Source organism: Vulpes vulpes, chromosome 14 (genome assembly GCF_048418805.1).
Source record: "Vulpes vulpes isolate BD-2025 chromosome 14, VulVul3, whole genome shotgun sequence".
Classification (NCBI taxonomy): Eukaryota; Metazoa; Chordata; class Mammalia; order Carnivora; family Canidae; genus Vulpes; species Vulpes vulpes.
The window spans coordinates 121,137,568-121,164,727 of NC_132793.1; the positions used below are offsets into that span (position 1 = coordinate 121,137,568).

Consider the following 27,160-nt stretch of genomic DNA (forward strand, 5'->3'; position numbering starts at 1 on the left):
TTTAAAGATTTTACTTATTTATTTGAGAGAGAGCAGAGAGAGAGAAAAAGAGAGAGAGAGATAGTGGGGATGAGGGACAGAGGGAGAGGGAGAAGCAGACTCCCCACTGAGCAGGGAACCCGATGCAGGGCTCAATCCCAGGACCCCAAGATCATGACCTGAGCCAAAAGCAGATGCTTAACTGAATGAGCCACCCAAGTTACCCTAAAATTATATTTTAAATAAATTTCTGCTGTACTTGATTATAATTGATAAAAAGAACTAAACAGTGATAGAATGAGTGATAGATAGTTGCCTATGCTCAAATGCTGAGGAGAAAATATCCATGTATGTCTGAAATTCTAGATCACCTAGAAAGGTCAAGGAGGACTTGCCAGGAAATTTGGGGTTTTCAGAAAGCCATGTAGTTGTCCAAGTGCCTAGCACAGCAGAGAACACTTGTGTGTAATTCCCTGGGCCCCTTTCCTAGAACCAGCAAAATTGGCATTAGATATTGTCCTTATTGGTGTCAGAGGCTAAATGAATCCTTAGGGGCCACTTCCACATGCTTGACCATCTTTTTTTTTTTTTTAAGATTTTATTTATTTATTCATGAGAGGCAGAGAGAGAGACAGAGAGATACAGGCAGAGGTAGAAGCAGGCTCCATGCAGGGATCCTGACATGGGACTTGATCCTGGGTCTCCAGAATCAGGCTCTGGGCTGAAGGCGGCACTAAACCACTGAGCCACCTGGGCTGCCCACGCTTGACCATCTTGATTGAGGATTGAGATCTTTATACCACTGTGAATGTTAGACCAAGAGGGGAAGGAGGATGTCGTTGTATAGCATTCAGCACAGCACAATTTTCTTTCTCATTCTCTCTTTCTTTTTTAGAGACTTTATTTATTCATTCATTCATTCATTCATTCATTCATTCATTTGTTTGAGAAAGAGCACACATGACTGGGGGAAGGGGCAAAGAGAAAGGGAGAGAATCTTAAGCAGACTTCTCTGAATCAGGGCTTCATCCCAGGAGCCCAAGATCATGACCTGAGCCAAAATCAAGTTGGCTGTTCAACTGACTAAACCTTCCAGGTGTCCCTTCATAGCACAATTTTCAAACAATTCATAATTAAATGGTCTTAAAGATGAGTGACTTTCATGATCAATTAGAACAGTGATTAAATTACAGAACCATGGAAAATTAGTAATATAAATAGTAATAAGAACTAACACATATCTAGTGCCACATGTGCTGAGCACTCTTCTAAGTGCTTCCCATGTATTACCTCATTTAATCCCATTTTGGAGAATTAAGGTAGGTGCTATTAGCATTCCCACTCAGAGCAGAGGAGATGAAGGGTAGAAGGCTAAGTTATTCACTTGCCTAGTTTCACAAACTAAGTCAAGCCCATGCTGTATTGCTCTAGGTCCTGTGCTCTTGACCGATGATAACTAGGGGTAGAAGATGGACCTTAGAGGCCAGTTGATCCATTCTTCAAAAATCTCCTATTTATAGATGAGAGGCTGAAGCCCAAGAAATAAGTGACTTGCTCAAGGTCTCAGTGGCAAAACCAGAATTAGAACTAAATCTTTCAGGGGAGCCTGGGTGGCTCAGTGGGTTAAGCATCTACCTTCAGCTCAGGTCATGATCCCAGGGTCCTGGGATTGAGCCCCGCATTGGGGGTCCCTGCTCAGCAAGAAGTCTACTTCTCCATCTACCCCTCCCTGCTGCTTGTGATCTCTCTCTCTCTCATACTCTCCCTCTCTCAAATAAATAAGATCTTTAAAAAAATTGTATAAAAAAAAGAGTAAGTCTTCCTGCTTTCTCAGTCACTGTCATTTCCAGGACATTACACACATTTATTTATATGGCTTTGAAACATACTTTTAGGCAGCCCAGGTGGCTCAGTGGTTTAGCACCGCCTTTGGCCCAGGGCCTGATCCTGGAGACCTGGGATCAAGTCCCACATAGGGCTTCTTGCATGGAGCCTGCTTCTCCCTCTGCCTGTGTCTCTGCCCCTTTCTCTGTGTCTCTCATGAATAAATAAATAAAATCTTAAAAAAAAAAAGAAACATACTTTTATGCCTTAAACTCAAAGGTGACTGAACAGGCAGAGACAATGTAAGAGGTATGTTACAGACAAGGCACCAGGACATCGTGAAAGCCATGTGACAGTTTTTGGGTCCCAGCAATACTCAAGAGAAAGAGGGTAGCCGGGAGTGGTGGCTTTCATTATGCCTTCATTCAGACTCACCAGCTGGGGTACCATATTAGTACCCAGTCAAACTGAGAATTCATCAGCATTACCTTCTGGGTTTTTTTTTTTTTTTTACCTTCTGTTTAATTTCTTTTTCCCCTATAGGAATTATACACATCAGCAAAAGCAAGTTTCAATGAATCATTTTATCTTTCCTTCGACCCACAGCTATTATGAGGTTCTTCTCTCTTCATTCATTCTCATTGATTAATTGCTTAAATTCAAGTCTACAAATACTTATTTAACAAACACAAGGCACTTTGGTAGGCATTTAGGAAAAAAGTTAATAAGATAACTCCTGCTTTCAGATGAGCTATAATCTCTAGTAGTAAAGAGAAGTACAGATATATGTAGATAGAAGCAGAACACTTTTGCATTTCAATTAATCAGAGACAATAATCAAAATGTAATGTAATAATATGATGTAAATTTTGTAAAGAAAATGACTATATGTATGTGTTCATATACACATAGAAAAGTATTTGGACATTGAATAAGCTGCTAACAGTTGCTACTTCCAGTGTACGGGGTCAGGGAGTAAGGAAAAAGGAGACTGTTCATTTTTTACTTTATGTCTTTCTATATTGTTTGAATGTTTTTCAGTACAAATTCACTATTTTTGTAATTTACAAAAGTCAGGAGAATTGGTTGAAACAAATGGTTTCTGTCAGTGGATTTAATTGTTGTATGTAGTTACTCTTCAGTTTCTCCAAAGTTCCAAAAATCTCAAAGGAAAAAACAGAAACTGAAAGAAAAAGTTCAGTTATTCTAGATTTCATTATCTATTAAAGAATGCTTCTTACTCCACAATAATATGTTGATAATCAAAGGTAGGGGCAGAAGACGTACCATACATACGTGATTAACACAAAAGAACTGATAACGGTAAACACTAGGCCTCTTTTTAAAGACTCAGTCACATAATTCTGGCCAAGATATGACACTATGAAGAACCAACCAATCAATATACTGCCCCCAATACTAAAAGATCTGGTTTTCTCCATTCTCAAGAGTCACCTCCAACATTTTCAGGTAGATCACCCAAGAGCCATTTTAATTACTTTTCTGATTCACTCTTTCCTGGTTAGTAAGTTAGAAGGTTCGGGTCTTTTCTCAGCCTTCCTACTAATTTTCAGCAACACAATCCTTCATGTTCAGTGGTTTAATGACTCCCTCTTCTTTGAATATAGACTAAATGAGTTTTGAGTTTTCTCAGTAAGATTTTTTATATACAATAATTTTATATACAATTAAATGACTTAGTTTACACTGTAAGCTAATGTAAAGGTTTCCTCAGTTCATTTCTTGCATCATATCTAGCACTGCTTCACTGCTTATAGTATTTTCCAATCTCCAGCTGGGCCATATTTTCTATGAGAGAGTCTGTTTCAAATCAAGCTGTTTAAATATGATCACAATGTTATTCTCTGAACATTTATAATTACATTTATTTAAACTCTTGTTAATCATTCACTGAAGTATAACTTTTTCTACTCAACGATTAGAAAAAGTAAATATTGCTCTCTTGAAGGTTTTAGAATACCAATTGTCTTCTACAAATTGGTTTTTTTTTTTAATAGAACTTATATCTAGCAATGGTATTTTGGTTATAGAAATGTCTTTGGCAATTCTTATCAACAAGGAGTTTTTATCTTTTTATTCAAATTTGATTAGAAATGTCTGAAAGAACACTAGTCTTAACTTGTTGGATCATTATTTCCTATATTTTGTTAAAGGTGTCTTAGATCCTAAGGGAGATGAGTTGGGATTATAATATAGGTATTATGGATTAGCTAATTCAATGAATAATTGTGTTAACATTTATTTAAACTTCAGATGGTTTTGACAAGGGCACACACATGATCTAACATCACTTTAACAGGACACTAAAGTTTTGAGCGAATAAAACATTAAAATCATGGGGACACATGGAAAACCTCATGATTAATGTATGAGTCAGGGATAAATTGTTCATAGATTTTGTGGAAAAATAAAACATGTCGATGGATGGTTCTGGTCTTTAAATAGGCAGAGTGAAGTTAAATATCTGTGAGTCAGCATCAACGCAAGCAGATGCCATGGGTTTTAAGACTGTAAATTGCTCCTTTTCACTGAAGCTAGGTGGCTGATTCATGTTGTTAAACCTTGTTAGCTTGGATTCGGATGGATAAAATTGGAATTTTGGCTCTGACAATCATTGTGGAGTCAAAAAAACCCACATACAGCTGCATAACCTCAGGGGAATTTCTCTGAGCTTCAGCATCATCAATGTAAGTTGGCTCTGAGAGTACCCTACCTGGCAGAGTTGATGTGCAAATTAAATGAGATAATACATGAAAAGTACCTAGTACAGTTTCGGACACTACGGTGGGTATGCAATATTCTTATAGTAATGATTAGTAAGAGTAGTATGATAGAATGTCAAAAGGTTATCTGCAATAATTGCCTCAATCTTCCACTTTACTGTAAAAATTAAGACTAATCTCTGTCCTTTCTCCCCATCTCCTCCTTTCTGTGTCCTTTTTTTGTTTGTTTTGTGTGGGAGAGGAAAGTGGTAAAAGGTAGCAAGTAATAAGGCTTTTTGTTCTTTTTAACCTTCTTTTTTTCTGTCCTTTGGCAAAAAAGCTTGGGCTAGTTTTTAAATCACAGATTTAGCAAAAATTAATTTTGGTATGTTGTTGCCTTAGAACCCAACTTTAACGAGGGAGTTTTTAAACATTCCTTTATTTTTCTCATGGAAAAAAAATAATTTCAGATGATCATTGGAGACTTTGTTTCTGTCTGACCAAGACAAACTAAAGAAGGCTCCTGAAAGCTATTTCCATTTCAAAATATGACACTTAGTCTTCAAGTTATTGGTGGGGGTTTGGGCAGAAAAGGTTTAAAAATGACATTTAATCTACTTAAATGTGCCTGTGAAACACTGCAGTCCTCTTGTTCAATAAAGCAGTTGCAGCATCCTGTTGGCAAAGAAGGTTTGGCTATTAATCATGTGAATGGTGACTTTTTCACATTATAGCTGTGTTTTGAGTTTTAACACTGAATTTTGGTTAAGACTTCTAATAGTGCTTTTAAGAGGTATACTACAAAAGACAATTGTTTTCTTCTAAAATATAAAATAATCCTTTACTTATTTTATTTTTTACTTAAAAAAAGACTTTATTTATTTATCTAGGAGAGAGGGAGAGAGCAAAAGCAGGGGCAGAGACAGAGGGAGAAGCAGACTCCCCACTGAACAAGGAGCCTCTCGTTGGGCTCAATCCCAGGACCCAGGGATCATGACTTGAGCCCAAGGCAGACGCTTAACAACTGAGCCACTGGCACTCCTATTTTTTACTTTTAATTGTGGAAGTTTATGTAACATATAAAAATAAAAAGAATAATATAGTGAACTCGCATGAGCACATCACTCAGCTTTAAGTGTCATCAATATTCTGCAGCTTGTTTCAAGATGGGCTTTGGATATAAAATTTTTTATAGAAACAGGCATATGTATTGGTAATTTGCATGTTTTGAAAAGCCTGTGTGTTTATGCCAGAGTCTGTGATGGGTGTGTGTATGTGTGTGCGTGTATATGTCTGAAATCCAATTTTATTCCATTGTAGTTTTAAATCCTTTCTAGAACAAGGTAGAGCTTCCTTAAATAGAAAATAATCAATTGAATTATTTATTGAATACTTAATACCTACCCAGCCTTGCATGAACTTCTCTGAGGGAACGATGCCTAGAAATGGTAAGACAGCATTCCTCAAAGAGGTAGAAAAATAGGGAATAAATCAAATCTTATCCCAGGCTCAGGAACAAGTTGGTGAAGTATCAACCTCGAGCAGAGTTTCCCAACATTTCTTGTCCTGAAATCCTCTTTCACAGTATTAAGCAATCTCGTGAACCTCTAAGGAATTTAAAAAATAATTTCATCATTTGTGTGATATACAAAAAAGTGTTGACATATATTTTATTTTACATAAGCTTATTTTTAAATTGTTTTTTTAAAGATTGTATTTATTTATTTGACAGAGAGAGAGAGAGCATGAGCAGGGGGAGGGCCAGAGGGAGAGAGAGAAGCAGACTCCTCATTGAGCAGGGAGCCTGATGTGAGGCTGTATCCTAGGACCTTGGGATCATAACCTGAGCTGAAGGCAGATGCTCAACTGACTGACCCACGCAGATGCCCTATTTTATTAAAAATTGTATTAAAATGTTTGTTTTAAATAAATTGAAAACATTCAGAAAACAAATTATGAATATTTAAGATGATCATATATATATATACATCAATATGGACATTATTCCATTTAATAGTCTTACAGTATTCAAATTAAATTTTTTTTAATTTATTTATTTATTTATTTATGATAGTCACAGAGAGAGAGAGAGAGGCAGAGACACAGGCAGAGGGAGAAGCAGGCTCCATGCACCGGGAGCCCGATGTGGGATTCGATCCCGGGTCTCCAGGATCGTGCCCTGGGCCAAAGGCAGGCGCCAAACCGCTGCGCCACCCAGGGAATCCCTCAAATTAATTTAATTACATAAGAAAAAACATTTTTTGACACCTTTTAAGATGGCACATTGTATGTATGTATTTATTTATTTATTTATTTATTTATTTATTTATGTTGTTTTTTGTCTTTGGTTTTAGGAGAAAATGTATTACAGTGCTATTTCCAAGTCCGACAGACCTACCTCTTTTTGTATGGGACATGACATTAGGTGAAGCAAAGATGAAATTTTATGGTTTACATGTTACATGTTTATTTTAAGGGTATTTGAAAATACTAGTCACGTGTATTGTAGAATTAAAATTTCCTTTCAAAATAAATATTTTATTCTTTTTAGGATTTTATTTATTTATTCATGAGAGACACAGAGAGAGAGAGGCAGAGACATAGACAGAGGGGGAAGCAGGCTCCATGCAGGGAGCTGACATGGGACTCGATCCCAGGTCTCCAGGATCATGCCCTGAGCTGAAGGCAGGTGCTAAACCGTTGAGCCACCCAGGTATCCCTCAAAATAAATATTTTAAAGAAAAATATTTTAGCAAATAATAGGCTACGTGTGGCACTTGGATATGCAAACAAACAACAACCCCCCCAGAAAAACAGACAAAGACCCCAGCAAAAAAAGCCAATATGAAGTGATGCACAAAAAAACCAAATTTTGTGAAACACGATGTTTTAGCATCAAAGAGGGATAAAAATTGCTTATATTTGTTTGAATCCTTGAATTTTCTTTTTAAAAAGTACAAGTTTTCAAAATATAGGGTTAGTTTTTTTTATCACAAATAACTATATCAGAGAAATGATTTGGGGCAGCTCTTGCAAGTATCTCACAAATAAGGCAGACGGGTAGAGGCAGTGTCTATCCTCAATGTGTGAAAGCCAAACTAGACATAAATTAATTTAGAGTTTATATAGGCAACTTACACTTCTGGTGAAAATCTTTTTTTTTTTTTAATGTTTTATTTATTTATTCATGAGACACAGAGAGAGAGAGAGAGAGAGAGAGAGAAAGAGAGAGAGAGAGGCAGAGACACAGGCAGAGGGAGAAGCAGGCTCCATGCAGGGAGCCCGATGTGGGATTCAATCCTGGATCTCCAGGATCAGGCCCTGGGCTGAAGGCAGGTGCTAAACCGCTGAACCACCCAGGGATCCCTTCTGGTGAAAATCTTGAGGCAGTTTTTAAAAATCAAGGTAATTTTATGTCCCTAATACTAATTATATTTCAATGTCCTTGATCTTTATGCATCATGTCTTCAGCCAGTTGTCTAGTAAGGTTTTCAGTGGTTTTCAGGAGAGGGAAAGGAGAGGAGTTGTATGTACCTCCCACTTGCTGGGGACATTTGGCAAAGTCTGGAGACAATTTTGGTGTCACAACCCTGGAGACCAGGGTGTTGCTGTCATCTAGTGGGTTGAGTCCAGGGACACCGTTCAACGTTCTACAACGCATAGGACACCCCACCGCGAAAAAGAATTATTTGGCCCCAAATGTCAATAGTACTGAGGTTGAGAAATCCTGATACTCTGTAAACAGTACACGTCTATGAAAGACACAAATTGAAAGTGGTGAAGTCAAAACTATCATGGAAGCTATTCTGTGGAGCAATAAACTGAATGACTTACCGTCATATGAGCAAACTCATCTTCCCTAACCTCTGTGCATGCTTACTCAGAGGCTCTCGGACATTCTCTTTTAAGCAGAAGGGGGACTTAAATTATTATGCCTATTTATGGACATAAAAATAGAAAGAAAACAGATATCTTAACTGCCTTTACTTTTTTTTTTTAACTGCCTATACTAATGTGAAACCTTGGGGCTTTAGAGCAGTAGGCCACATAGGCTGGAATCTGTCTCTGGAAATTAATTAATTAATTAATTAATTAATTAATTAATGAGAGAGTGCACCTGATAGCATGAGCAGGGGGACGGGCAGAGAGAGAAGCAGAGGATTAACCCCAGGACCCTGGGATCATGACCTGAGCTGAAGGCAGACACTTAACCACTTAACCAACTGAGCCACCCAGGTGCCCCCTCCCTACCCCCCATTGTCTCTGGGGTTTTAAAAGCTGAACCTGAAAGAAATATTTCCTCTACAAAAGAGAGAATCATGCCACCCACCCAAGAAGAAAAGGACCCTAGAGATCGAGATAAAGAGCTTCTGGCAGTGTCCTCATTACTGGGTCCATTCATCCCTGTGATTTGGTTCCTGAGCCAGGAAATTGTTCATTTTTGCTTAAGCCAACTTGAATTAGGTTTCTGTCACTCACAACCAAGAAGTCCTGACTAATATTCCAGTGGATTAACATAGGCAATATTTTAAGAATCAGCCATAGTGCAACAAAATGTGAATTTCGAACTTGAGATTGGTTTTTAGATTACAAGGTTTAAGATAGAAATCCTGAACCACCCACTCAACCAACATTTCTACCTAGCATGTACCTAATATTCTGTGCTGGGTGCTAGAAACACAAACACAAAGAACAGTCTTTCTTTTCATGGAGCTCTGAGGCTACTTGGGGAGAAGAAGAGTACCAGATGGTATGAGTACTAAGGTAGAAACAAGCACATCTCACTATGGGAGCCATTAGGGTGGACGCTAACCTAACAGGTCAAGGATAACTTAGAGGTGGTGACTGCCTAAACTAAGTCTGGAAGGACATTAGGTGAGTGAAGTAAGGAGTACAAAGGGCAACCTCACTGGATAGAACACTGGCAAAGACTGAGTGGGGAGAAATAGTGAGGTAAAACCGAGATACTGCTAGTAGTGCATCACAGTGGAATATGGAGTACAAGGGGTTGGCATTAGTGATGGACATGGGAGAGTGTGGCCAGGAAGGAGGCTGAAATGGAGGCCAGGGTTGTGGGTTGAGTTTCTTGATGAAAAATCAGGACTTAAGTCCCAAAAAGCTTTGGAGAGTTACTTCATGGATTTTATGCAAGGCAGGAACATGATGCATGTTAGAAATAATCACTCTGTGATAAAACAGGGATAATAATTGTTGTCAAAATTACAGATAATATTTAAAGCCATGATTACCATGCTTAGAGATGGGGAAGTCAAAAAATGTACTCTCTCTTTCTGTTCCAAATACTGTTCAAAATTCAGAGTGGAGCATCCATTAGTAGGTGTGATTATGGCAGGTTTTTTTTTTTTTTTTTTTTTACACCTGAGGCTTAGACTCACGGTAATCACTGAATCTGCAATAAAGTTGAAATTTAAGTTCCAGATCCATCTCAGAACTGGCTAGGCCTTTCAGGTTTCCTCCAAACCAGGACTCTGCATACTGAAATGGAGTTTTTTCAAGGTTATCCCAGAACTAGAGAGACCCTAACAGCCACTATGAAATCTTTTCAATGTCAGAGGAGGGGGAAATAAAGTGAATTTAGTTTTATGTTAGCCTGTTTTTTTTTAACTCAGTAAAATGTGTTAACTTGGACTAAAAACCAATCCCCAAGAATGCTGTTTCCGGGCCACAGGGGGCAGAATAAGGAAAAAATACCTGATTGCAACATAAAATGTCAAATGTATCTTTTCCATGTTAAAGGAAGAAGAGAGAAGGATCAAATGGGCAAGAGGAGGTCATGCCAGGCTACCAAACCATTGCAAGATTTCTCTCTGGAGCTATATGTCACTGGGTTATGAAGCATATTTCACTTTCTGACTGATTTCAAGAGACTCCTTCCACTCCTTAATTAGGTTAGTGATTTAGAAATTTTAAAGAGATAGAAATTATTTGGAAAATGCAATAATCAAAAACTGTAATCCCTTAATTTAGAACAATAAAATTTATTTCACCATCAGAGAGCGCTAATTTTGTGTTAAAGGCAGAATTCATCTCGAATGAGGGGAAAATGAAAAACATCTGAAAATACGGCATTTTATATGCTAAGTTTGAAAGCAATGTCTATTTGCTAGTTACCACTTTTCCTGTGTGTTTTTTTAAATCAGATAGCCAGTTTTGAAGGTTTTAAACTAACCCCCAAAACATAGTGTTCATGAAAATTCCAATTGTTAACCTTTTTCCGGGTAACTGAAAACTTTTCAACAATTCAGAACATTTTTCTTTATAAGTCTCACTAAACCTAAATGTGCATGTATTTGCCTATTTAACATTAAAAAAACTGTATCAGAAACCATCAACAGTAGCTTCCTTGAGGTTGGGATTGTTGGGTGGAGAGGGAGAGAGGAATTTAACTTTTTTGCTCTATAGCCTCTGGTACAATCTGATGTTTCTCAATCTACACAAGCATGTAGTAATCGAAATGTATAAGTTTTAATAATTTAAAGAACTAGATAAAAGGAATATTTTTCTGTCATATATATAATCTTCATAGCTATAAGTTTTTTCCCCTTTAAAGTCCTCCTTGCCAAATCACAGTACACTCTCACATTAATCATTTCTTACATAGACAGCCCTAATCAAAGATATGTAAGTGACCTTGAAATCATAATGCAATCTGTTTACTGCGAAGGCAGATGTGACTAAACCATAGTATGACACACATGTATAGTAGGCCAGAAAGTTCAAAAAGAAAAGAATGGGCAGATATTTTTCTATGTGCAAATTTAGACACGGAATAATTTTATGTTCCTATACATTTTTTCTACTTCTGTGCATTTCCTATTTGATTATAAAAAATCAAATTACTCCTCCTAGCACATTATGAAACCCAAATAAAGTGTTTTCATTTTCAAAACATAACAGATGTCCAGAGTAATTTATTTTCCCCAAGGAAATTATTTGACTCAAAAAGTCAAACCTGATTCTAGATATTAGCCTGGAAGTGAGGTAAAGTCTTTTTGAAATCCCTGAAAGATTGCTCTTTTAAAAACATTCTTAATACATTTGGTGTTTAATTATGTTGTCATTTATAAATGAATTTTATTTAATTCCACTAAGCTTCAGTTTCCTTATCTTTAACATGGGGATACTAATAGGACCTAGTTCATAAAGTTATCATGAGGATTAAATGTGATAATGTACACAGAATGCTTAATATAGTCTGTGGCACATAGTAAGCATCGAGCCAATATTTGCCATTATTTGCTTACATTTTCACCACTGTTTTAGTAATTTTAACATCTCCCAGCATTAACTCTAGCTTTTAAAACATCCTGAGTAAAAAAAAAAAAATAAAATAAATAAAAAAACCATCCTGAGTAGAGCATATTCTTCCCAGCTTTTATATTCTTAGTTTAATTGTAACTCCTAGAAGAGTTAACCTCATCTTCTCTGCCATGTAATACAGACAAAACCAACAGTGAAGTACATTTATCTCAATTCCTGTATTAATATGTATCAGTTATTTACCATGTGTTTAGCTTATTATTGCTGAGTATCATCAAAAATAGCAATACTGACAACAAACAGTGATTGGAAATGGCCAGCCGTAAAATAATTCTGAAATGGTTGCATGTTGTCAGAAAAGGGTTTCAGCAATTAGGTTTGTAAGGTACTGTGTTTTCACAGAATGAAAGTAAACTCATGTTCTCACACTCTAATGTATACTTGTAGATTTTGAGAGTTGCAAAATTTTAAAAGCACATTTAAGGAAAATAATTGGCTTAATACATTACTCAGAGCTTAGATAAATACAACACAAGCTTAAATGTGAATTTGAGGCTAGAACTTGTGAGTTAGATCCCAATTAGTTGAGTTGGTGTCAATAAAAAGAATTATTTAAATAGAAGACACATTTCTTAGTGTTTCTTTCATTCTGAAGCTATAACACGAAGCCAGCTGTACAGTACCTTGATTAGGTTGTGTCCCACAGTGTAGACAGCTGCTAAGTTTCCCTTCTCTCCAGGCGCATGCATACCTGTCCCATACCCATGCCAAGCAACTAGATATGGATTGTGAATTGTAATCCAGTATTTGACACGATCCCCGAACGTCTGGAAACAGTAGGTGGCATAGTCATTGAAGATATCCGTTATGGTTTCATTTTTCCACCCCCCATATTTTTCTTGTAGTGCCAAAGGCAAATCCCAATGGTATAAAGTAACTATAGGTTCAATGTTCCTAAGTACTAGAGCATCGAGAAGAGAATTGTAGTACTGGAGACCTTTTGCGTTGGCAACTGCTGCTATTCCATCAGGGAAAAGCCTTGGCCAGGAAATTGAAAATTGATAAAAAGAAACTCCGATAAAATCCAGGGCTGATAGGTCTTTTTCCAGAAAAATGTAACTGTCACTGGAACTATTCATGCTGTTGACATTTTTAAGGTGTGTGTGGATGAAATGATCCCATATAGAGGGTCCTTTTCCATCTGTCTTCCAATTCCCTTCCACTTGAAATGCTCCAGTCCCAACGCCCCAAAAAAAGTTTTTAGGAAAAGTGTCATAGAGAAACAGCTGACTTTCATTTACCGGACTAAAATGAGGATTTTTAGACCATATAGCTCTTCCGTCTCCAGAGAATCCAGGAACAGCTCCTAGGAGAATAAATGCTGACAGGATGACAGATCTCTGTAGCCCGTGGTTGCACATTGTTTTCCTATAGTGTGTGTTGCTTTCATCGGTGCTGAGGAAAATCCATTCATTCCCTGGAGATCCAGCCGCACAGCCTGGCTTCATTTGCCACTAACTGCTCGCCTGTCTTATCACCGCTTCAGTAAAAGCTTGTGATTGTAAAGCTCTGTCAATGATTAGCTTGAACTGTGAGACTTAGGATGGGTCATGGAGAGCAACGTAATTTGAGGGAGGTGGCTCTACTACGCTCACCAACACGTTTCCTTCTCTCTTACTATGGGGAAAGTGATATGAAAATGCATCACTGACAGTAGTTTGAATGTGTGACTAAAACACAGATAAACAATCAATAAAAATGCCATGTTCTCTTTGTAAGTCTTTCATATTGGCCCAGATCTTTCCTAAATGTTTCGAACATTACTGAATAAAGTGTATACTCCTCCTATTTTTATACTTTTTGCGTGGTAATAGTTTTCTTTCACGTTTCAGGAGAAGCAATACAAAGAAATAGCATTCTTCTATGTCGATAATACAGAATTAGAAAACACAATAAGATGTTACACTTCAGGGCACCTGGGTGGCTCAGCCGGTTGAGCATCTGCCTTCCGCTCAGGTCATGATCCCAGGGTCCTGGGATCCAGCCCCACGATGGGCTCCCTGCTCAGTGGGGAGTTTGCTTCTCTTTCTCCCTCTGCCTCTCCCCCTGCTTGTGCTCTCTCTGTCAAATAAAGAAATAAAACCTTAAAAAAAAAAAAAGATATTATACTACCACAGAAATTACATGTTTAAGAATAACCTTGTCAAATGCTACCTATGTTAAGAAAATTATAGAAGTGTATCAATAAACTCGAAAGAAGTGAATGCAGAAATATATAACACTTTCTGAGTGGACAAATTTAATTTATAAATTTAAATACACCTTTGACCTCAATCCTCTAATCCCAAATTTTAGTTCAACAAAATTATTGTAAATGTTCACTTGACGAATAAATAGGCAATAATTACCCAAAAGAAAAGCAAAGAAAAAAAACCCTGAAAAGAAAAATAGTGAAGGCATAGATTACCTTTAGATATGAAGAAAAAAGTACAACTGAAACAGCATGATTTTGGAATAAGTAGAAAGAGAATACTCTACATAATCCAGAGGCTCTAAATAACTTTCTAAAAATTTAATCTTTTAAATATTTGAAGTATCCCATAATAATGAAAGGCAGAGTGGTTAAGAGTTTGGCCTCTAGAATCAGACTGCCTGAGTTGAAATACTGCTGTGTGACTGGGGATAGGTTATTTAACCTTTCTGCACCTCAGTGTTTCCTGTGATGTAAGAAAAGGTGCAATACTAGTATCTACTGCATGGTTAATTGTGAGAATTAAGTGACTTAATACTCTTAAAGCACTTAGAAGAGACACTGACATATAATAAGTGCTCAATAAACATTATTCTTATTTCTATGTGAAAAGGAAAGATTCTTCAGAAAGAGACGCTAAGATTCAGCACAAAAGATGCTATATTCTGGCTCCTGCCCACATTTTGAACTTCATTTCTCTTTGCTTAACTACATGTCATACACTTCCCTTCAGCCATAACAAACAATTTTTAATAAGTTGGACACATGTGGAGGGCTCACATCCTTTGTCTTAATATGTGTGCTCTCTGCATAGGATGTGTCCCCCTCTTTGTCTAGCCCATGTCCATGTGTTCTTCAAAACTGCAGTACCTCCTCTAGCAAGACTTTCCGGTTTCCTAGTTTGTTTTGAATTACTTATTTATTCAAATTTCAAAAATTTATAGTGTTATTAATCCTCTTGTGAAAAATCCACACAATCACTGTAGATAAAGTCATTGTAGAATCTTTACTCCTTCTGTGTCTGATCTCCAGTTCACTTTTGCCAGCACCAACATTGGCCTTTGCAATCCCCCTGACTTCCTTTCACTCTTTCCTTGATGTCTGTTTCTTCTCATACAGGCCGTGTCCTACAGGTCTATATCTGGGTTCATTTTTGGAGGTGTAATCCAAGAAATCATAAATCACGCTAAAGCCAGTTGTCTTCCCATCACCAAAATAGGCTCTGGATCCAAATCCAAAGATGACATCTGGTGCAGTCTTGTACATTTGGGCTAGTTTTTCCTGAATTTTTGTCTTAGGGACTGTTGTATTCCTTGGGTGAAGTAGTCAGTTAGTCATGAACTTCCTGGTCTGGACAATAACCATGTCACTCATGACTGATTAGTCCTCAGGCAGCCAGAGAGGAAATAAGACAGTTTGATTTGATATAGATATATCTCCTTGTTCCATGTTTCCATGGCAGCCCATACTTTCTCTGTCATGACATCACACTATAAATTTACAACTCCTATTTGACTTAAATTTCTCTCTTGGTCTCTCTTTAAAAACAGGGGACATTACTGTTTGGTCTCTATGGAATATCTGGGGCCTAGTAGTAACTAAAGTTGAATTATTGTGCCTATTTTATAGTATGTATACTTCTATCACTGCATTTACCACATAATCCGAGAATTGTTTATCTCCTCCACCAGACTTCAAGAATGTCTCTCTCTCTCTCTCTCTCTTTTTTTTTTTTTTTAAGATTTTATTTATTCATTCATGAGAGATGCAGAGAGAGGTGGAGACACAGGCAGAGGGAGAAGCATGCTGCCTGCGGGGAGCCCTATGTGGGACTCGATCCCCGCACTCCGGGATCACACCCTGAGCCGAAGGCAGACACTCAACCCCTGAGCCACCCAGGCGTCCCTCAAGAGTGTCTGTTATCCAAATTTTTATCATCACCTATCTGAGTAAATGCTTAATCATTAAATGAATGGAGTTGATGCAATTAATTCACTACTTATAAAATGCTTTTTCCAGATTTAGTGAGATATAATTGACATGTAACATTATATTAGTTTAGATGTACAACATAATGATATATGTATATATTGTGAACGGATTACTAAAAATAAATTTTTAAAAAATGTTTATTTATTTATTCATGAGAGACACAGAGAGAGAGAGAGAGAGAGAGAGGCAGAAACACAGGCAGAGGGAGAAGCAGGCTCCATGCAGGGAGCCTGGCATGGAACTCCATCCTAGGTCATCCAGAATCAGGTCCTGGGCCAAAGGTGGCGCTAAACTGCTGAACCCCTTGGGCTGCCCAAAAATAAAATTTTTAAATGTGATAATTTACATCCTCATAAATATATTTAATTTAAAAATATATAGCTACAGAAACCTAGAAAAAATGAAATATTAAATTACATTAATATATACTTTATATAATGGTATTTATATACTTAAATATGAACCTATATAAATAATTTAGCTATAATTAAGATATATGAAAAAATTGAAAGGTCAATAACAAATTTGGAAAATATTTGAGCAAATCTAAAAGTCAATTTTTTATTATATAAGCAACTCAGGCAAATCAATAAGAAAAACACTGCAAATTAGAGAAATGGCCAAACAACATGAATAAAAAGTATGCAAAAGAGGAAGTGCAACTGTCTCATTAAAAAAAAAAAATTAAATAACCAGTAATTAAAAACACATATAAAAATAACTCTAGCGATGCCTGGCTGGCTCAGCTGGTAAAACATGCAACTCTTACTCTAGGTTTGAGCCCCACGTTGGGTGTAGAGATGATCTAAAAATAAAATCCTGAAAAAACCCAAACTCCAAATATTTTCTCTTATTAAATTAGCAAGAATAAAAACAAGTGATGAAAACTACTGTTAATGAGATTGTAAGACATTGCTGATTAAAACATGAATCTGTATAATACTTAAAGAAAGCAATTTTCCCATATATAATTAACTTTAGATTTTTTTCATATCTTTTAATTCAATAATAGCAGAAAATTATCATAATAAACTAATTCTGAATACATAAAATGCTGTATGTGCAAATATTTTATAGCAGAATTATTTATGACAGAGTAAAAACTTTGAAATTATTTAATTATTTATTAGATTTTATTTCTTTATTTGACAGAGAGAGAGCACAAGCAGGAGGAGTGGCAGGCAGAGGGAGAGGGAGAAGTAGGCTCCCCACTGAGCAAAGATCCTGACAAGGATTTGGATTCTAGGACCCTAGGATCATGAACTGAGCTGAAGGCAGATGCTTAACCAAATAAGTCAATCAGGTGCCCCAAAATTTAAAACAATTTAAAGATCCATTCACAGGGGAATAATTACGTAAGGCATCGAATATCCATTTGCTAAAACATCATAGAGTCATTAACATTTTTTAAAAAGATTTTATTTATCTATTTGACAGAAAAGAGCAAAAGAGCACAAGCAGGGTGAGTGGGAGAAGGAGTAGCACCAGCTAAGCAGGGAGCCCGATGTGGGACTTGATGTCAGGACCCTGAAATCATGACCTGAGCCAAAGGCAGACATTCAACCAACTGAGCCACCCAGGCACTCTTCTTTTTTTTTTTTTTTTTTTTTTAAAGATTTATTTATGTATTTTAGAGAGAGAGAGAGACACATGAACAGCCAGAGAGGGAGAGAGAGAAATCCTCAAATAGATTTTTAAAAAATCTTTAAAAAAGAAAAAACTAACTGAAAAATATCCAGATAATAAATTGAATAATCAGTATGATTATAATGATGTAATGAAAGCAATAACCAATACATAGAATTGTAAGAAAATACCCACATATTGCTATATTGTGTTTGGATGGTGAATAATAGGTTATAGTTATTCTCCTTCTTTTACATATTTAATCTAAACTTTCAATTAAAATTTTTTTAACTCCGGACGCCTGGGTGGCTCAGCAGTTGAGCATCTGCCTTCGGCTCAGGGAGTGATTCCGAGTGCCAGGATCAACTCCCACATCGGGCTTCCTGCATGGAGCCTGCTTCTTCCTATGCCTATGTCTCTGCCTCTCCTTCTCAGTCTCTGTCTCAAATAAACAAATAAATTAAAAAAAATTTAACTCAATGATTTTTAAAAAAAATTTATTTATCTGACAGAGAGAGCACAAGCAGGGGGAGTGGCAGGCAGAGGGGGAAACAGGATCCCTCCTGAGCAAGGAGCCCAATGTGGGACTCAATCCGAGGACCCTGGGGTCATGACCTGAGCCAAAAGCAGACCTTAACCAACGGAACCACCTAGGTGCCCCTCAGTGACTTTTTTAAAGTAAGCTCTATGCCCAATGTGGGCCTTGAACTCATGACCCTGAGATTAAGAGTTACAAGGTCTACCAAATAACCCAGACAGGTGTTCCAATTTTTTAAAAAATTTTATTATTTTATTATTTTTTAAAGATTTTATTTACTTCTTCATGAGAGACACAGAGACACAGGCAGAAGGAGAAGCAGTTTCCCTGTGGGGAGCCCAATGCAGGACTCGATCTCATGACCCTGGGACCATGACCCAAGCCAAAGGCAGCTGCTCAACCACTGACCCACTTAGGTGCCTCAATTTTTTATTTTTATTTTTTATTTTTATTTTTATTTATTTTTAAAGATTTTATTTATTCATAGAGACACACACAGAGAGAGAGAGGCAGAGGCACAGGCAGAGGGATAAGCAGACTCCATGCAGGGAGCCTGACGTGGGACTCGATCCAGGGTCCCCAGGATCACACCCTGGGCTGCAGGCGGCGCTAAACCGCTGTGCCACCAGGGCTGCCCAATTTTTTATTTATTTTTTATTTTTTTATTTTTTTATTTTGTTTTAAAGATTTTATTTATTTATTCATGATAAACAGAGAGGGAGAGAGAGGCAGAGACACAGGCAGAAGGAGAAGCAGGCTCCATGCCGGGAGCCCGATGCGGGATTTGATCCCGGGACCCCAGGATCGCGCCCTGGGCCAAAGGCAGGCACTAAACCGCTGAGCTACCCAGGGATCCCAAGCTACCCAGGGATCCCCCAATTTTTTATTTTTAATAAAAAAGAGCATAAAAGGAAAAATTAGTCAATATTAGTAATAAAAGTTTATTGGTGAGGAACTATATTTTCCTATAAAGATTAGGGACAAGGCAAAGAAGTCTACTCTTACCACTTCTATTCAACATCATACTAGAAGTCCTAGCTAATCCAATACAACAAGAAAGGAAAATAAAAAGTATAAAAATTGGGGAGTAAAAACTAAAAGTCTGTTCATAGATAATTATTGTATCTATAGAAAAGACCCAATAAAGGAATCCTGGAAATAAGAAGCAACTATAGCAAGGTTGCTTTAGTTATACATATACATATTATACATATATATCATATATGTGTGTGTATATAGTATATAGTATATGTACTATGTATACTATGTATATGTGTACTATACTATGTGTACTATGTATATGTATACTATATACTATATATCATATATATGCTATATGTATATATAAAATTTTATTTATTTTTAAAGTTTTTATTTTAATTACAGTTAATTAACATACATTGTTATATTAGTTTCAGGTGTACAATACAGTAATTCAACAGTTCCATATATCACCCTTTGCTCCTAACAAGTGCACTCTTTTAAAAAATTTTTTATTTATTTGTCAATCTATTTATTTATTTATTTGAGAGAGAGAGAGTGTAGGGTGAGGAGCAGAGGGAGGGGAACAAGCACACTCTGCACTGAATGTGAAGCTTGATGCAGAACTTCATCCCATGACCCTGAGATCATGACCTGAGCCAAAATTAAGAGTTGGATGCCCATCAACTGAGCCACTCGGATGCCTCATAATGCACTCCTTAATCACCAACACCTATTTAACCCATCCCCCCCCCCCACATATCCCTTCTGGTAACCATCAGATTGTTCTCTATAATTGAGTAGAATTAATATATAAATGTCAATTGCTTTCTTATTTACCAGAAACAAACAACTAGAACTTGAAGTTAAAAAGACACTTCTATTTACACTAGCACCAAAAAAATTACTTAGGTATAAATCTAATAAAATATGTACAAGATTTATTTATTTTAAAAAGATTTTATTTATTTATGCATGAGAGACATAGAGAGAGAGAGAGGCAGAGACACAGGCAGAGGGAGAAGCAGGTTCCATGCAGGGAGCCCAACATGGGACTCAATCCTGGGTCTCCAGGATCCCACCCTGGGTTGAAGGCAGCGCTAAACCGCTGAGCCACCAGGGCTGCCCTGTACAAGATTTATATGAGGAAAGCTACAAAATCTACTGAAAGACATCAAAGAAAATCTAAATAAATGGAGAGGTATTCCATGTACATGGATAAGAAAATTAAATATCATTGAGGTGTGAGTTCTTTGTAATTTGTTGTGTAGATTCAAAGCAATCCCAATAAAAGTCTCAGCCAGTTGTTTCATGGATATTGATGAATTGTTTCTAAAGTTTATATGGAAAGGCAAAAGACCCAGAACAGCAACAAAATATTGAAGGATTGATAATCCAAGGACTGATGCTACTTGATCTCAAGACTCTAAAGCTACAGTAATCAAGACAGTGTAGTATTGGCAAAAGAATAGAGACATAGGGGGGTCCCTGGGTGGCGCAGCAGTTTAGCGCCTGCCTTTGGCCCAGGGCGCGATCCTGGGGTCCCGGGATCAAATCGCGCATCGGGCTCCCGGCATGGAGCCTGCTTCTCCCTCTGCCTGTGTCTCTGCCTCTCTCTCTCTCTCTCTCTCTCTCTCTCTCTGTGTGTGTGTGTGTGACTATCATAAATAAATAAAAATTTAAAAAAAAGAATAGAGACATAGAAAACAGAAAAAGTGATTCAAGGAAGAAAGGTTAGCCTTTCCAACAATGATAATGGAACAACTGAATTATTCACATGTAAAAAAAAATGAATATAGAGACACAGACTATACATACCACCCAAAGATTAACTCAAAGTAAATCATAGACCTAAATCCATTGGTTCATAAAATGCAAGAGTATAAAAGTCTAGAAGACAGCAGAGAAGAAAATCTAGGAGACCTTGGGTTTGGTGATGACTTCTTAGGTGTAACACCAAAAACATAACCCAAAAAAGAAAAAAAAAGATACATTGGACTTCATTTTAAAAAATTCTGCTTTGCAAAAAGCACTGTTAAGAGATGAAAAGACAAGCCACAGACTAGGAGAAAATCCTTGCAAAACAGATACATATCAGATAAAGGACTGGTATTCAAAATATACAAATAACTCTTAAAACTCAACAACAACAAAACAATTAGAAAACAGGCAAAGATCTGAGCAAACACCTTAGCAAAGAAGATATTAAGCATATGAAAAGATATTCCACATCATATATCATTAGGGAGTTGCAAATTAAAACGGCAACAAGGTACCATTACCTACCTTTTAGGATGGTCAACATCCAAAACACTGACAACACCAAATGTTGGCAAGAATGCAGAGTAACAAGAACTCTTATTTATTGTTGGTGGGAATGCAAAATGCTACACTCTTTGGAAGACAGGTTGGAAGTTTCTTACAAAACTACTTATAAGTTTCCTTTTACACCATCCAGCAATGACAAACTTTGGTATTTCCCCCAAAGAATTAAAAACTTGTGTCCTTACAAAAATCTGAACATGATTGTTTATAGCACCTTTAGGCATAATTGCCAAAATGACCAACATGTCCTTTAATGGGTGATTGGATAAACAAAACTGTGATAAGTCCATACAATGAAATATTATTTAGCAATAAAATGAAATGATCTATCAAGCCAGATAAAGACATGGAGAAGACTTAAATGTATGTTACTAAATGAAAGAAGCCAATCTTTAAAGGCTATGTACTGAATGATTCCAATTATATAATAATCTGGAAAAAGTAAAAGAGAACCTGTATAAAGGTCAGTGATTACCTGGGAATGGGTTGAGGGAGGAACGAATAGGTGGAACACAGTGCATTTTTTCGGGCAATGAAACTATTATTCTGTAGGATACTCTACTGGTGGATCTATTTATCAAAACCCATAGAATGTACAACACAAAGAGTGAACCCTAATGTACACTATGAACTTTAGTTAATAAAGTAATAATATTGGCTTATCAATTGTAACAAATGTACCCCGCTGATGCAAGATGTTAAAAATAGGGGAAGAGTTGGGGCTGGGAGGGAAGAAGTAAAGGGGTATATGGGAACTCTGTAACTATAATTTCTCAGGAAAAAGTCTACTAATTAAAAATTTTTTACTGACAAAAACTGTTTTTTTCTTTTTTTTAAAGTATGAATGCATGTATTTGAGAAAGAGAGAAAGAGAAAGAGTGTGAGTGAGGGGAGAGGTGGGGGCAGGGAGAGAGAATCCCAAGCAGACTCTCTGCTAAGCACGAGCCAGATGTGGAGCTTGATTTCACGACCTCGAGATCTTGACCTGAGCCCAAACCAAGAGTCAGACACTTAACTGACTGAGCCACCCAGGTATCCCTTCATTTCCTTCATCTCCTTCTCTTCTTTTTCTAAGATTTATTATTTTCTTTAGAGAGAGGGTGTTAGCAAATAGGAGGAGGGGCAGAAGGAGAGGGAGAGGGAGAGAATCCTCAAGTGGTGAGTCTGAGCTCTGAGCCTAATGTGGGGCTGGATCCCAGGATCCTGAGATTATCACCTGAACTGAAATCAGGAGTTGGACACTCAACCAACTGAGCCAGCTAAGCATCTCAAAGTTAAGTTTTTTCTTAAGTATGTTCCACGCCCAATGTGGAGTCCAATGCAGGGCTTGAACTCACAACCTTGGGCTCAAGACCTGAGCTGAGATCAAGAATTGGAGACTTAACCAACTGAGCCATCCAGTTGCCCTGACAAAGGATAAGTTTTGAAATGTATACTGAATGTTTGTTTGCTAGTGGCCGATGATTTATCAGTAAACTATTTCAGGTTTTATAAAGAAAACAAAGGAATTGGATAATTGTCAGGGCAAGTTCATTAAGCTGGCGAAATCAGAACACATTTAGATAAAAATAACATAACTTCACACCCATTAGGATGGCTACTATGAAGAAAAGAAAGACACCAGAAAATTACAAGTGTTAGAGAATATGCAGAGAAGTTGGACCCTTTGTGTATTGCTGGTAAGAATGTAAAATGGTGCACATATTGTGAAAGATAGTATGGCAATTTCTCAAAAATTAAACATAGAATTACCATATGATTCAGCAATTCTACTTCTGGGTATATATTCCAAATAATTGAAATCAGGGACTCCAACAGATATTTGTATACCCATGTTCATGGTACCATTATTCATAATGGCCAAAAAGTAGAAACAATCTAAGCATTTATCAACAGACAAACGGATAAACAAAATGTGGTATATATACACAGTGGAATATTACCCAGCCTTAAAAAGGAATCTAATTCTGACACATGCCACAACATGGATAAATTTTGAAGACAGTATGAAATAATCCAGACACAATAGACAAATATTATATGATTATACTTCTATGAGGTATCTGCAATAGTCAAATTCATATAGACACATAAAGTAGAATGATAGTTTCCAGGGGCTGGGGAGTGGGGAGAAAAAGGAATTGCCATTTAACAGATACAGAGTTTCAGTTTGGGAAAATGAAAGAGTTCATTTTGGGGGGATGGATGGTGTTGGTTGCACAACAAAGTGTACACCTAAAAATGGATCAATGATAAATTTTATGTGTGTATATTTTGCCACAATGAAAACATTCTTTTTGAAAGAATGAATGAGGAAAAATATGAAGACATTTTTATGATAATGACTTAATACTGAAGCTTAACAAATTCTCAAATATTTATGAAAATAGGGTATGAATTTTTGAAATGTTTATCATGATTTAATTAATTAGAATAGGGACTTCATTTTTGCTGAAAAATTATCAAATATTTATTGAATATTTTACTTATTAAAGGGCCCATATGAAGAAGAATAGGAGAGAATATATATGTTCCCACCTTCAAAAAAAGAGCTTACAGCTTAGCCAAGATGCATAATAAAAACCATAAAATGTCTAAGAAAAAAATAGTATTTCCCAGGTATCAAGTGAGTGGGACAGACATATGTGGTCTAGGAATTCTGTATTCAAAACATCACTTCATAATGCTTCATACAAGTGACAGAAGTTTACAGTGAGAAGGGTCCTTAGAAATCATCTAGTTTAGCCTTTTATTTTACAGATAAGGGTTTTGAGACACAGTAGAGTCCAGAAGTCATCATTCATTTATTCATTTCAAAAAATATTTATTGAGTATCCCCTTGGGTCAAGCACTTTGTTGGAGGTTGGGATTTAAAATTGAAGATGTTGGTAACAAAGTAGAGGAAAAGGAACCCTCTGATACTGTTGGTGGGAATGTACGTTGGTGGAACCACTGTGGAAAACAGTATGAAGTTTCTTCAAAAAGTTAAAAGTATAGGGCTGGCTTCCTGAATGGCTCAGAGGTTTAGCGCTGCCTTCAGCCCAGGGTGTGATCCTGGAGATCCGGGATCGAGTCCCACATTGGGCTCCCTGCATGGAGCCTGCTTCTCCCTCTGCCTGTATCTCTGCCTCTCTCTCTCTCTCTCTCTGTGTGTGTCTCTCATGAATAAATAAATAAAATATTTTTTTAAAAAGTTAAAAGTATAAATACCATATGATCCAGTAATTTCACCACTGGATATTTACCCAAAGAAAACAAAAACACTAATTTGAAAAGCTATACGTATCCCTGTGTTTATTACAGCATTATTTACATTAGCCAAGATATGAATGGAACCCAGATTTCCATCAATAGGTAATTGGGTAAAGATATGAGATATATACACATACATACACACATGTATACATATATATATACATATATTTACATATATATATACACACATATACACATATATGCACGCACATATATACATATATATGCAATGGAATATTAATCAGGTATAAGAAAGGATGAGATCTTGCCATTTGTGAAAACATGGACAGATCTAGAGGGTATTATGATAAGTAAAAGAAGTCAGAGAAAGACAAATCACATGATTTCACTTATAAGTGGAATCTAAAAAGCAAATGAATAAACAATCAAAAAGCAGAAATAATCCCATAAATACAGAGAACAAACCAAAGATTGCTGGAGTGGAGGTGGGCAGGGCCTAGGGAAAATGAGAGAGAAAGTGGGAGATATGGGTTTTCACTTATAGAATGAATATGTCATGAGAATAGAAGTACAGCATAAGGAATATAGCCAGTGTAATAGTGTTGTGTGGTGACAGATGGTAGCTACACTTGTGGTGAACACAGCATAATGTATAAACTTGTTGGATCACTATGCTGTTCACCTGAAACTACTGTAATTACTGTGTGTCAACTATACTTCAATTAAGAAATAGAAATAAAAAAAATAAAAAATAAATAAATAAAAAAAGAAAAAAAAAGAAAAAAAAAGAAATAGAAATAGATAAATAAACAAGTAAATTGAATATGTTACAGTATTTACAAATTTTATAGGAAAACACAGGAGGGATATACAATCCAGTGGGACATGTGCTCATGAGCATGCACATATGTGTGTAGGTGGAAGGATCGAGTTGAAAACTCTAAGTCCTCAAAAATGAAGAATGATGAGATGTCAGCCAGAAGAAAGACAGTAAGAGAGAGGAGGCTATCCCATGTAGACGGAGTAACATATTGGATGTTCCAGAGATAAAGAAGTTTGACAAGTGGTTCAGGACACCCAGGCCTTAAGAGTTAGTGGGGAATGGCAAGAAATAATTTGCAGAGATTGGCAAAAACCAGATCATAAAGGACTTTGTGAACCATGTTACTGGAAAGAGATAGGCAGCCATTGAAAATATTTTAGGCAAGTATGTAAGTTAGGGTAATAGTGTGTAAATAGACTCCAAAATATGAAGTTGAGGCCCAAAAAGGTCATTTTTACACATTTGTCTGAGGAAGGGGTACCCAGTTTTCAGATGGCTTATTTCCACAGTGATTCAGAGACCCAGGGTGCTTATGCCTGTAGTTCTGCTACCCTTGAAGGCCTCACAAGGAATCTTACCCGCTGCACTCAGCATGTAGAAGTGGAAATCTTCTGAAAAGCTTTGGCCAGGAAGTAATGTACGTAATTTCTAATGACATTCCATTGGAGAAAATTAGTCATGGGGCCACCTGTAGATGCAAGGTGGGCTGCCACATGAAGCCTCTGCCTGGGCAGGCACTCTATATTCTATAGTTAATGGTATGGAGGGAGACATAAAGTTTAGTGTTTAGTTGGTGTTTTCTGCCATGAGAGAGTGACATGATTAGATCTGCATTTTAGGAGAATCCCTCTGGCAGCGAGTGCATGGAGTAGTTAATAATGGGGGAGGGGCGGAATCCCTGGATGGCTGGGTGGTTTGGCGTCTGCCTTTGGCCCAGGGCGTGGCCCTGGAGTTCGGGATCGAGTCCCACATTGGGCTCCCTCCATGGAGCCTGCTTCTCCCTCTGCATGTGTCTCTGCCTCTTTCTCTCCCTGTGTCTCTCATGAATAAATAAATAAAATCTTTTCTTTTAATAAATAAAATCTTTAAAGAAATAATGGAGGTGGGGAAAACAGGTTAAGTGGCTCTTAAGCTGAGCGAAAAATAGCATGGCTTGAACAAAGGTAGTACATTGTAGATGGAGAGAAAGAGACAAGTTCAGGAACCAGTTGGAAGAAAATATCACCTGATCTCGATAACCAACTGAATATTGAGACTGAGTTTAGGAGAGGTAAGAGTTTATGATGACTCAGATTTCTGAGTTGGGCAACTGGGTGAAATTGAGAACACGGTAGACTTTGAAAAGAAGATGATGGGGGCACCTGGGTGGCTCAGTTGGCTAAGCATCCAACTTTTGATCTCAGCTCTAGTCTTATCTCAGGGTCGTGAGTCCAAGCCCTAAGTTGGCCTCCATGCTGGGCGTGGAGCCTACTTTAAAAAAAAAAGAAAAGAAGATGGTGTTTTAAATATAGTTTTTAAAGGTTTTATTTATTTATTCATGAGAGACACAGAGACAGAGGCAGAGGGAAAAGCGAGCTCCCTGTGGGGAGCCCGATGCAGGA

The 27,160-nt window shown here is 37.1% G+C and overlaps 1 protein-coding gene across 1 annotated transcript in view; it reads right to left on the reverse strand.

Annotated features, from left to right (window-relative positions):
• The window catches only part of KLB (klotho beta), a 37,377-nt gene extending 23,965 nt beyond the window's left edge, over positions 1-13,412 (reverse strand). The window contains exon 1 of the mRNA XM_025997781.2: positions 12,491-13,412. Within this exon, the coding sequence (XP_025853566.2) occupies positions 12,491-13,315 (825 nt within the window). The 5' untranslated portion in view covers positions 13,316-13,412. The remainder of the gene's footprint in view (positions 1-12,490) is intronic.
• Positions 13,413-27,160: the final 13,748 nt, after the last annotated feature.